This window comes from Lutjanus erythropterus, chromosome 12 (genome assembly GCF_056507025.1).
Source record: "Lutjanus erythropterus isolate fLutEry1 chromosome 12, fLutEry1.hap2, whole genome shotgun sequence".
NCBI lineage: Eukaryota > Metazoa > Chordata > Actinopteri > Lutjaniformes > Lutjanidae > Lutjanus > Lutjanus erythropterus.
Window position 1 is genome coordinate 31,025,660 of NC_139328.1, and position 12,762 is coordinate 31,038,421.

Genomic DNA, 12,762 nt, shown 5'->3' on the forward strand with positions numbered 1-12,762 from the left:
GAGGACAGCTGTATAATGTGTAAAATGTGTGGAGGAGCTTTTTTTTAAGTCTGAGAAAATAACCTTAATAAAGTTATCAAAGTTATCTCAGTTTGGGCTTATAGACTAGAAACTCTTAATGAAAGGTTGCATTACAAAACTGAGGCATTTAGTTTGAAAGATGGAGTCTGTACAAGGCAGAGGGGGAAAAGATGCTTCAGTTAAATTAAGGGATTGTAGGACGAAGTGTTTTTGAAGTTTGACATGCACACACACAGAGCATCAGTATCCGCCTGCTGCACCAATTTGAACTTTTTTTCATGTGTACTTGTCTTGAAGAAGTCTAATACTAACTCACTGGACTTAAATAGTCAACATGCAGTTGTACAGAAACAAGTAATGGAGTATCATGGCAGGAATGTGATGTTAAAGACGTTGTGGTTTTTGGATCAGTGTAAACTAACCAGCATGCCGTCTTGCCATCCGAAACTGATCGCAAAACAGTTGGGTTAACGACTCACCTCCTGCTGTGGTTTCCTCCCTGCAATAAAACTTTATTAACATCTGACAACGCTTGTCTTAATGACTCACTCTGACAATGATCTAACACATATACATGTGGTTATTTCACCTTATGGAAAACAGGCTTTAGCATGGCAGCATCTTCTACATGCTCACCTCTCAGTCATCCTGCCTCAGCAGTACACCAGTATATCCAACAGTTATACACTCAAACCATTTTTAGAATCATATTATTATAAACAGAATGAGTTTGCATATTGCAAACACCTCACCTTACCCTCTTCTTCTGAGTGTATAAGACACTAACACTGATAACAAAGTAAAAAAAAATGCATATGAACAGAATAAGATGACCCTTTGTTTCAGTGAACATAGGAACATTTTTCTTCTCTCTTATTTTGACACCCAGGTTGTGTGAAGAAGACAACTCGCTGTATTTGAGAAGTTTTATTTTTTCTTTTTTTTCAGCATTTCTTACAACAATACAGACGTCACAGAATACATAGTTTTACAAACACAAAGCACACCACCACCTTGGTTGCTGCTGCTGCCGTAAAGGGAAGAGGGGGGTAAATGCTGCAGGTTCTGGAGGTTGCCAGTTTCAGCCTTGGCCGTCCTTCCTTTCCAGAGACTTCCCTTATCGTTCGGGGGTTGCCATTTTGGGACCTTTTCGCAGCATAGCAATATGATGGAACAATGGAAAAAGCTTTCTTTTGAGACATGTAGGGGTAAAACAAAAACGTTTCTAAGACTATGATCTGAGCATGATGTTACTCCAAATGAGAGGAAGCAGAAGTGGAGGTTAAAAAGAAGAAGAGGCTCAGTTGGACAGTGTTGCAACTAAAGAGCAGTTCCATCGTGCTGCTTGTTTGCAGTATAGGAATCTCACCATTCGATAAAACTAAAAAAAAAAAGATCTTTCCTTGCTTTTTTTTTTCTCAGGGTACTCTGCAGAAAAATTACACCACCTAAATCTTGACCATCTAGTCTTGAGTAGTTTATTATTACTTAAATTTTTTATTCCTGTACAGTGAAATAAAACTTCAACTGATCTTCAAATGATCTTTTTTTAAAAATACAGAAGGCTTCTTTTTATTCCAGCCATTTTTTCCCCCCAAAACATCGTTCCCAATCCCTTCCAACTACAAACAGGACTTTGATATTATATTCTTCTGTGTGTGTGTGTGTGTGTGTGTGTGTGTGTGTGTGTGTGTGTGTGTCTGCTGATGTGTGTGCATGTGTTTGCATTTTTGTGTGTGTGTGTGTGTGTGTGAACTCTATGTCATTTACACCCAACATTGTAAACATACATAGAACTATATTACATGTGCTTGCACTGCATCTTGGAGGGGGAGAAATTTTGGTTTACTTCACTAGAACACCACGAAAAAGGGAAGACGGGGAGGGAAGGGCTCGCGAGAAGAAGAGGTGAAGGAGGAAGAAGAGGAAGAGGAGGAGGAGGAGTGTCAAACTCCTTTTCAAGGTTGTGAGGTTATTTTCAGTTTGGTTGAAAGCTCAGTTTTAGTGGACAGGCCCTTTTTTAATTCTCATAAGCAACAGGGGCATGTAGATAAGAGTTCTCTCCCTGAATAGGGAACAAAAAAGAAGCTTCCTGTCGAGTGTTCAGGGTAGAGCCTGTTGTCCAGAACCACTGAAATGTCAAAGAGTGGCTAGAGAGGGAAAAAAAAGTCTTCATTTTCTGTATTAATAAGTTCCGTTCTGCTCCAGCTCAAGATGCATGAAGCTACCAGGTCTCAGCAGGGCGTAGCTGGGTGTCTGGGGGTCTCCACTGACTCAGAGTCCTTCAGTGGGCACCCCATGTTACATGTACAGGGAGTCATGTCAGTGAGGCAGAGGAAAACAAGCCTGATGACCAGTGAGATCGCAGGTCTCTGTGTTTTCTCTTACTTTTTTTTTTCGTGGGTGGCCAGGTCGCCAGCCAGAGTCAGTGAGCGCTGCTCAGTCCTTCAGTTTCGTCCAGTTTTAACCCCCTGAAAGAGCCAAAGACGGACGTCTCGTCTCTGTACACTCTTGGAGGTTCTGAAGCTGCCGATCCAGGCCAGGAGAACGGGGGAAACAAATGACGAACGAGTGGGAGGGCGATGAAATCCAAGATGAGAGGAGGGATGGATTGGCAGGACGAAGAGGCGGGGAGAGGAGGGGTGTGTGTGCTCTTTACAAGTAGACACGCCTCAGGTCTCCGGGTGAGGTGATGGTGTTGCACTGCGGGCACAGTTTCTTGTTCCCCTGTAAAGAATGGACAGACAAAAATTAGCTTTGTTGCTTTGAAAATGAGTTAAAGGAATAATTCTGACTACTTGAAATAGGGTTGCATGAGGTACTTATCCATAATCAGTCATTTTACCTCCCACAACACAGGAGTAGCTGGTCTACGGCTGCCTTGATTTGTTAGTTTATTTGTGTTGTTGTTAGACTTCTGTGAATTGTACCTAACCCTTTAAAACACTGGCGTCACCCAGTAACAAAAAACAAAGTATCAGATTAAGACAGCTGTAAACCAGCAACTTCTACATTCTGCAAGGGTTTTGCGAAATTACTGTTTTTGCCAAAGGAGTCTGGTTAAGCAAGAGAGCGATGTTTGGTTTACGTACAGCAACAGTTTCCTGTTGGAAAAGGCTGTCTGACGGCAAAGCAAAGCAGTGGAAACATTCTAAATATAGCTTACACTTGAACTGATATTGATTTTTGGATGTGGCTAAAATACATTTTGCAGCTGAGCTGTCCACAGCAGTACACTGCTTCAGTTCTTACACTGGTACTCCTGCTGCATCTGTAAACTGAGGTTGTGCTGACCTCCATCTACTACAGGCAATACACTTAACATCAATAGGTGCTTCATACAACCACACTTCAAATAATCCTGACATTTGTTGGTTTCAGTTTCTTAACTCTCGCCCAGTGTCAGCTGGGATAGGCTCCAGCCCCCCGTGACCCTTTGGGAATAAGCGGTTACAGAAAATGAATGAATGAATGAGTTTCTTAAATGTAAGGGCTTTCTGCTTTTTGGTTTTGCATCACTGTATATTGTCCCTGTGCTCTTTTCTTCTTCAATGTAACTCTCATATTTAGTACACGCACTGAAACAGGATCATTCACTCTTCTATGCAGTACAACTGGTCCTTGTAAGGGCTGCATGTGTCTTGACAGGTGAGCCAATATTTGTCATATATCTCCTTCTTCCTTCTCCCTCTCCGTGTGAATGTAAACCCTCCTCCCACAGTCTTCCCCTCAGTGCTCTTCCTCTCCGTCCGCCCTGCTTTGATAGTGTGCCATCTGCAGTAAAGCAGCAGGTGATAATATGCAACACAGGGCTGACGGTGTAACGGCATTCGGACTGGGTGGTCTCCACCGACATCCTCCACCTTTCTTGTGTTGGGTGGTAACCGCTGGCTGCAGGCACATTCCCGCCAACAGTTTTCACTGTGCTGTTTGTGCATTGGTTACACATGTAGGAATAAATATAAAAGTCGAGATAGGTTATGTAAATAAGCAGAGTGGAACATCTGGCATTAACTAGGAGAGGAAGCTGCAGCAATTACTTCTTTATGTTCTGAATGCTTCCAGCGATGATACAAGTTTTGCAAATAAAGACTATTAAAAAAAGCTTCCTGACTTTTTTCTACCCGTCTTATGATTTAATGTCATCCTACATATCATACACCCCTGAAAAGTGACCCGTTAGACATATTTGGGTAACAAAACCGACCATCACCTCTCACAAAAGTATCTCTTTGGTATGTGGAGACCTTCATCAGTCCACTGTAATGTGTGTAGAAGGTGTGTAAAACACTGTGTGTGTGACATCTAACACAGGTACAACAGAATGCAGAGATCTCATAACTGGAGTACCTGCACCTTCCAAAACCTCACAGGCCGGTACAAATGTACAGCCTCGTCTGACCCCTAAGATTTATGGGCTTCTGTTCCTGTAAGCCACTGAATAAACTCTTTGGAGTGGCTGCATGAGCTAAAGGTAGTCTGCGGGGCGAACACACACACTCGGGAGGACTGAGGTGGCGCAAGAGTCTGACAGATCTCACACCCTCCTGCTAAGAGGATTTGTGGCTCCAGAGTACTCAAAATGGTCTCAAGAGAGTATACAGAAGAAAGGGGAAAAGTGGGGAGGTGAAGAAGGGGAGAAGAAGAAAGTCTTGGATGGTTTTAAAATGAATGTACACAGGTTTCTGCAGTAGCACTGGGTGTTATTTGGGCACCTATGATACTAGTGCAAGTACAATATATGAGTTTTGCTGCCAACACCAAAATAATATTGTTTTTTTTTTTTTAATTGACTAAAAAGACTGGCAGCATTTAGATTTAAGTCAAGTCCAATATGATGAAAAATAAACAGTTTGTCCATGAATCTGATCAATCAGTCCAGGCCTTCCAAAAAAAAACGTTTGGAGGTCCAAATCCCAGCCCATTTCTGTGTAATTTAAAGGATGCTTCAGCAAAAATCTCTCCTGATGCCTTGCTTCCATGAAGAACCTTTTGTCAGCAACTCGGTTTTGATCCACCAGGAGTGTTTCAGAAGGGGAGTGTTTTGCCCACTGGACTTTGTTTACTTGTTCAGATTTTGTTGATTTGTTCATTTCTCCTTGATTTTTACACTTTGTATGCAATGCGGTTAAATGTTTTCTTTTTTAGGGGAACTGTTTTTATGACAAAGTCTGCACAGGGTGTTTTATTTTGAAAATTGTCCAGATTCTTTATGCTGCTCCTGTGTCCTGTGCTTGATCTGCTCTGTGCAGCTTGACACGCTTCTGTCAGTGATACACTCTGTGATTCTGAAACGCACTGCAGCACTTCTGGTGAAGTCGCAATCGTTGTGTAGAGTCATTGCAATCACTGCCGGCGGTAATAGCACAGCCGGAACACAGCGCAACCTGGAATGTTCTGTCAGGCTTTTCTCAAGAAGAATGTCATCATTTTCAATCAACAATTCACCTAAATAACGTCCCTGGGGTCTATAATAATAATAATAATAACAAAAACATGTATGCCAGCACCAACAGATGATCTGTCTGGTTTCCATTTAAGTTGGATTGGAAACCTCATGAATGTGTGATCAATCAGGTCTAATCCTCTGTTCCTGTAAAGACACTAACTTGTAAGACACAGTATTCCCAAAGAATTTATAAAACCTCTGAACTGTCTGATATGACTCTGTTCCACTCCAGTATACAAGAGCACTATGTTTGAATATCTCTGAAAGTGTTTTTCATTCATACAGTGTGTGTATCCTGTTTGTTTGCGCGCCTGTCGGAGCTGTGTACTCCTGTTTGGTGTGGGCGGTAAGTGTGTGTGGGTGTGTGCCCGTCACGCTGCGCTCCAGCTGCCTTGCTCATTAAAGCGGTGAGGGGCTGGGCTGACGTTAACTAGATTCCCAGGCATTTACTTTGATCAGCTTGGCCCTCCCGTTTTTATAGCTGTCTCCAGGCTATGAGTTTAATGCTCCATACATTAGACCGGTGACGGCAGCATGCACGCGTGTGCACACACAGACACACACGCAGTACTCAGATACATGGCAGATGGAAACAATAGGCCTTATTCAAGAATGTTTTCTTATGGTCTCTCTTAAAAAATGAATGAAGAAAAAGAAAAGCCTAAAAGTAATTAATAAAACATGCACAGACTCTTTGTACCTGCATGAAGTGCTTCATGAATCAGTATTGATCTTATATTGGATACATGTTCAAGACAATCATTAGCACATCTACACGCCCAATTAAACATGATTAAGGACTGGAATCCTTAGGCCTATATGCCCTATGTCTGATTTGGCTTTGAATGAATGAATGCATGAATTAATAAATAAAATGGAAATAATGTTTTAACCTCTTCCAGGCCCAGCTCTTCTTTGTCACTTTTTAACTGTGCTTGGAGCTTAAAGTCCTCTTAGATGTCAACAAACAAAAGTTATGTTTACATTCAGTGTCAAACATACATGTTGAATTTCCCTCCACATAAAGCAGATTTTTAAAAAAAAAATATTTCACACCCCACATTGTTTACATCCTTGTTTACTTCATTTCATTCTTCTTTGCTGCCTTGGTGCACTGCTACATTTGTTTGCACATTACTGCCACCAGCGCATCTAGTGGCAAAAACTCTGCAGGGTACATTTAATATTAAAAAACTCTAAACATAAAAACCAAGCTAACAAGCGTAGAATTTAAATTATCGTGGGGAGAATCCTGTAAGGGTGCAAGGAAATATTTTTGTGATACTGTCCTGATTCTCAAAAGCACTGAGCTTTATTTCATTACATGCAAATATTTGTGTTTAAACCCCTGACCACTAGGTAGCAGTGTTATTACAGTATCTTCACTGTTCTGATTTCATACCAAACTTTTTTTTTAACTCACATTTTAAGCATATAGTGGTGTGTTCTTTATACTAGGACACTTTTCTTATAAGAAATTATCAATATATTGCCTTTCTTACAGTATCGCAATATACTAAATAGTAACCCCTGTACCGTGATATGTATTGTCAAGATTTTTGCCAATACACAGCTCTAACATCCAGTCACATTATTAAAGTATTGGACAAGTTAAAAATTTGACTTGGTGTTGCTGGTTAATGAAAGTAAAGAAATCATCAAAGCAGTTTATTTATCCTCTGGGAAGCAAGTATATCTGGACAAATTTCATGGTAATCCCTCCAAGAAATTGTCAAGAAATTATCTGGGCCACAGGGGACTAAAAAGGGGACTGAAAGACCTACATCGCCAGCTGCAGCTCTTACGTGGTTAGTAAAAATACTACTGTTTAGTATTTAATACTAGTATTACTTGGTCGAAAAATGCACACATGTGCATATGAATGTTTCATGAATGAGGCACAGTAATTTGCACAATCCTTAGGTCATTAATTTCTGCCCCTCTCTGTGTGTCTAGTCCTGTAATTATGCTAAGATGCTATTATTTATGATTGCAAGTATAATATCAAAGGGAGCTAATGGTGGGGAACTGCTGGTTAGTAACTGCTGATGTGTGATTAAACTGGCAACTGATGGTGTTTTAATAGAAAGAGCCACAGAGGTGAGGAGGAAAAGGCTTGAGAGAGAAAAGGTAAAGAAGACAGTAAGATTATAGAAAAAATGAAAAGAGAAGATAACAGAGAAAGCAAATAGAGCCAATGAGGAGACTGTTTATCCTCCCAGCAGCAGACACACTGCGCTCCATTTACCACATTAGCACCAGCTAATTACACACTACTAAATATATTAGACTAACTAACAACCAACAAAACCACTGAGTCTGTGTGTGTGTGTGTGTGTGTGTGTGTGTGTGTGTGTGTGTGTGTGTGTGTGTGCAGACCCGAGGCACTATGTAGAACTCATTGGAAGTTCGCGTTGACCACTTTATTCCAACATTTTAACAAGCCTTTTGGGGACCATTCCATCTAAGCTTTTCCCCCACTGAAAACTGGAAGTGTTTGCATTGCCTCAATTTGTGTGTGTGTGTGTGTGTGTGTGTGTGTGTGTGTGTGTGTGTGTGTGTGCAATGAGAGAACAGGTCATTTGGGGAATATTCCATTTAAGTTCCTCCCTATGGGGCACTGCTACAGAGAGAAACTCACTGACTATGAAATGAGGCTGCAATAACTGCATGTCATGAGGAGTTGCCCTGCAGCATGGAGGTGTGTGTGTGTGTGTGTGTGTGTGTGTGGCTGTGTGTGTGTGTGTACGTACCAGGGTCCTGAGCCAGCATTCTTCACAATGGACGTGCCAGCACTGGATGGAGGTGAGTGGCATCGTGTAGGAGTCCTAGAAACAGAGAGAGGGAAAGAGGAAAAATGAAATTACACCAAATTTAAAGGACACACACGTGCTAGTTAACAACGACCAGAACAACACTGTACATTCCCTGACCGACGTCATCAAACCACTAACCATGGAACGACACAGCCAACAGCCACAGAACCACTGAGCAAGGCAGCATGGGGAGCGACTGAACCGGCAACCTGCACACACACACACACACACACACACACACACGGATACGATATCGCAGGCAACGAGCAGAGACGGAGGGAAGCAGGCAAGAGGGAGGAGAAGATGAGTGAGACAGCCATGAATGAACCCAACTCTTTTCTTTTCCTCTCGAAAAGAATGGAGAGATGAGGGAGGAGGAGCGGGGAGGTAGAGGAGCGGAGGAGGGAAGGAGGGAGGGAGTGCCTTACCCTCCGAAGGGGCTGTGGGAGGAGCCTCTTTATGCCGCTGCCGTAGCCACCAATCACAAGGCCCCTGTACAGGCAGTACAGGCCGAGGGGGAGGGACTTAGGCTGCCTCTCTCCGACCTCATTGGCCAGTGGCCGGGGCCCTGGCCACACCCCTAGGCTCTTGATCTCCGCACCTGACTGGATAGCAGGCTTCCTCTGCGGAAGGGAGGGGGTGGGGGGTGAGGGGTGGGGGAGAGGGGGGGGCGAAAGGTGGCAGCTAATCATAGATGCGGGCCAGTACTGATCGCGCACACACAAACAGCACAGTGCAGCAACAACAACCAAAAAAAAAAAACGCGCATGGCCAAACACACACACGCCCACACACACAGCACGGACAGCCACTGAACAAACGGCTACGAGGAAATACTTAATAAAACTCTTCATCTACATTCACATCAACTTTGTTTCATCGAACACTGACAAATGCAAAAGATGATGACTTGACTATGTTGCTGAAGGGCAGCAGCTTCAAACATTTTTCTTTTTTCACATCCGGCAACAAGTCGAGACACGCAGTCATTCAATCTGTATTTTATGGCACCATGAATATTTGTGCATTCAATGCATTTTGTTACAGTGAAAGTTTTTTCTTAAAGCATTTTTAAGAAATCTCATTGGTTAAAGCTAGGCTATATAACCGCAGTATGGACCAATTTAAAGACTTTCTTAAGGTTTCTGCCTCTTAAAAGGATGTTTTTCCTCACCACAGTCACCTTAGTGCTTGCTCTTGGTGGGAACTGTTGGGTCTCACTAAATAATAATATAAAGAGTACAATCTAGACCTGCTCTTCTCTTTTGGCACTACATAAATAAAGTGGAGTTGACTCACTTTGACTTTTGATGGTGCAGCTGATGACGTGTAAATCCTGAAATAAATGTATTCAGTATCCACCAACTTAAACTGGCATTACCAACATGAAGATGCTGTGAGGTGGAGATGCGTGTTTATGGGCTCACTGTGATGAACATGTGAATGCTGTCGTTCAGTCTATAAAATGTTGAAGAAAACTGTGAAAACTATCTAAAATCCAAAGATATTCAGAAGACTAAAGAAATCAGAAAATTCACATTTGAGAAGCTTTTAAATAAAAGAAAAAAAAAAAAGAATAAATAACTTTTTTAACTTAAATATTTTTAAATAATTGATTATTTTTAAAAAATATTTGCTGATAATGTTTGTTGATCATTACCCTCTAATTTCTATTAACAATGTCAATACAAGAACTGTAAGCTACTTCACAGATATGTAGTATAACCAAGTGTCAGTCTCAGAAAATTAGCAAGGAAGTCATACTAAGATTTTTTTCCTGGTCTGGGTGAAATTTGGTCCTGTAAATAATTGATACCAGCATTACTTTAAATAGTCCCTTTTATTATAAGAACAAATGCACTGGCAAAACTATCACTTTCATAAATCTGACCATAACTAGGCTGAATTGCTACAATGACCAGTAGATGGAGGTAGAAATCCACTGATAAGACCAAACCACAGCACTGAGTTTGCTCTAGGACCAGGAGAGGACAAAGGATAACTTGAGCCAACTTGGCTGCAGCAAGAGAGCACCTGTTTTCTACTTACATACAACTATTTGGGCGCTGGAAGCTTATGATCCACGCACAACAGTGTAAGTTACTGATATAAAACTCAGGAAGCTGCAGGGGAAACCCACAGCCCCTTTAAGATGCCGACTAATTAAAGAGATCTGATGACTTTTAGATAAGTGACAGGGCAGGAGAGCGGTGACAAGTTAAAGACAGACAGAGACAGATTAGATGTAAGGCATCTGTGTGTATGTGTGGACATTGTACACATATGTGTGTTTCTCTATATGCCTGAGTGTGTGCGTGTGAGATGAGGGACAGTGACAGATGAGATGAGAGGAGAGGAGCCGTGTGTCCATGAGGCAGTGAGTGATCGATCGCTGTGCCTTGCCCTCCGTGTCACCTCAGGCACCCAGCGACCTTTAGGAAGCGTAGGCGTTGGTAATTACCCGCTTTTCTCACACACACACAAATACGCGTGCACGCACACAGGATGCCGACGCTGCACTGTCCACAAGCTTGAAGGATGACAGGATGGGTACTTGACATAAAGTGGGGAACACAAACACTGATGGAGGTGCAGGAGGAGTCGGATCTCAAGCATCTGATGAACATGAATACTGACAGTGTTCCTCCCTGCCAACATGGGGCTTATATTATTGATCTGGGAGTCCAATCAATCACCTATACATGCCATACAGCTCAGAGCTTCATATATCTGAATATATCCTGTCAGTTTTTGAGGTCTTTCTGCATTCCTCATACAAGGAACTTGGTCTAAATCAGATGGTAAAACAAAACGATATCAACACACTCGGATTCCACCACACATTCTTGCGAAGCCATGCAAATGCACAACAGTACAGCAACACAACACCACCGCCGCTCATGTTCTTATAAAGAGAGTTCAACAAACTGAGGGGAACGAGAGGCACACAGTTTCTTCATGCACACTTCAAGGACCATCCAACGCACAGCACAATGCACTGAGCCTTATTTCATATGCTGTCTGTTGATTACAGTTTTTTCACACTGTGGTCATATTCAGGGGCTGAATCCTCAAAAGGAGGGGCTCAAAAGAATCCAAGTACCAGGCTGACCCTGCACCTTCTCCCCACATGAGTTATTTTGGCCTCAGAGACAAAAAACTAATGTAACAAGGTAAGGAAAAAAGTTTATCACGAGGCAGTTGTCCTCAAATGGGAAACCAAAAGAAGGCCAAATGTCAGTAGTAAATATGGACAATGCTTAATTTTTATTTTAATTTTTAATGTTTAACTGGCACATGCTCTTCTGCTGTATTAATGGTGAACATATCTGTATAATTTTCATTTCTCTATAACAAGAGCAGGGCTGCATGACCTGGTAAAAAAATCATAGTGATTACTTTTGACATACTGGGACATGATTTGTGATTTGTGGGAATGATCATTTTTGCATCAAAAATTAATATAAACTGGAAGAAAAATAATGATTATGTGCCATTCATTATATGTGGAGAACAAGATTTGTGGGCCAGGGTATCAGCACTACAATACAGTTCATTATCCTGTTATCAATCCTTCAGCTATTTGAAAGTTGCACTTGGTCACAGTGTGATTTTGATAATATTGTGATTGATTGTGCAGCCCTAAACAAGATATGCTTATTTACTAACAGTGGAGTTTATGCCATGTCAGGCTTCCATTATGTACATCCAGTGTTGTTCATGTGGTGTATTTGCCAGTGACTGATGACCACCTCAATCCAAATATATGCAAAGAACAACACAGCCATGTGTGCACAAGCTACGCCCAATGTGCTGTGGTTTGTTAGAAGCTTCGGTTTTTAGAGACTGCACTATTTGTGACTTACACAGGCATAGACAGTATTTGAAGACACTTTTGATACGGGACAAGTTTGGTCTGCCCATTTTGATACATTCAGCCTAATACTGTGGATTTTGGAGGATCCAGCCAGTGAGTTGGGACAATATGTCTGTGTGCAACGGGTTGAAAATTTGCTAGACTGGAGGACCAGAGGGGGGCACTCTTCATTGAACAGAGCAAAAAGCAAAATGGGAAATTAGCCACAAGTACTACTGGAGCACTAACTTCTAATCCTCTAAATTCCCAGCCATTCTCAAACTTAAGAATGCCACGGCCCAAATGGAAATTTGAAAATCATCCGTGGCCCACCCAAAACTTTAATCACAACTCTGATCAACACACAAGACTAATCCTGCTAATGATGAGATATAAGAGATATCCCAGTGCTGATGTAACAGGCCACTAAATACAGTGTAACACCTGTTAAACCAGGTCAGATAAAAGAAGAATTATTGCATAATTTAAATCCCCTGGTTTTGTTTTATTAGCTCTGAATACTTTTTAAAAAATAATCATAAATATCTGATGGTAATATCAACCAACTTTGGGAATCACTTCTCTGAATCTTGGCCACACTTGTACCACATGAAGTTTTA

At 41.7% G+C, this 12,762-nt stretch overlaps 1 protein-coding gene across 7 annotated transcripts in view; it reads right to left on the reverse strand.

Moving 5' to 3' along the window:
* Window positions 1–933: 933 nt before the first annotated feature.
* rnf220a (ring finger protein 220a) overlaps window positions 934–12,762 on the reverse strand; it is a 204,725-nt gene continuing 192,896 nt past the window's right edge. For 3 of the 7 annotated variants that reach the window (XM_084731972.1, XM_084731970.1, XM_084731969.1), the window contains exons 13-16: window positions 8,715–8,909; window positions 8,425–8,495; window positions 8,224–8,298; window positions 934–2,748 (exon numbers count right to left, since the gene is read on the reverse strand). In XM_084731972.1, the coding sequence (XP_084588098.1) occupies window positions 2,694–2,748; window positions 8,224–8,298; window positions 8,425–8,495; window positions 8,715–8,909 (396 nt within the window). In that variant the 3' untranslated portion in view covers window positions 934–2,693. The remainder of the gene's footprint in view (window positions 2,749–8,223; window positions 8,299–8,424; window positions 8,496–8,714; window positions 8,910–12,762) is intronic. The other 4 variants (XM_084731976.1, XM_084731975.1, XM_084731974.1 and 1 more) reach the window with 2 other exon arrangements.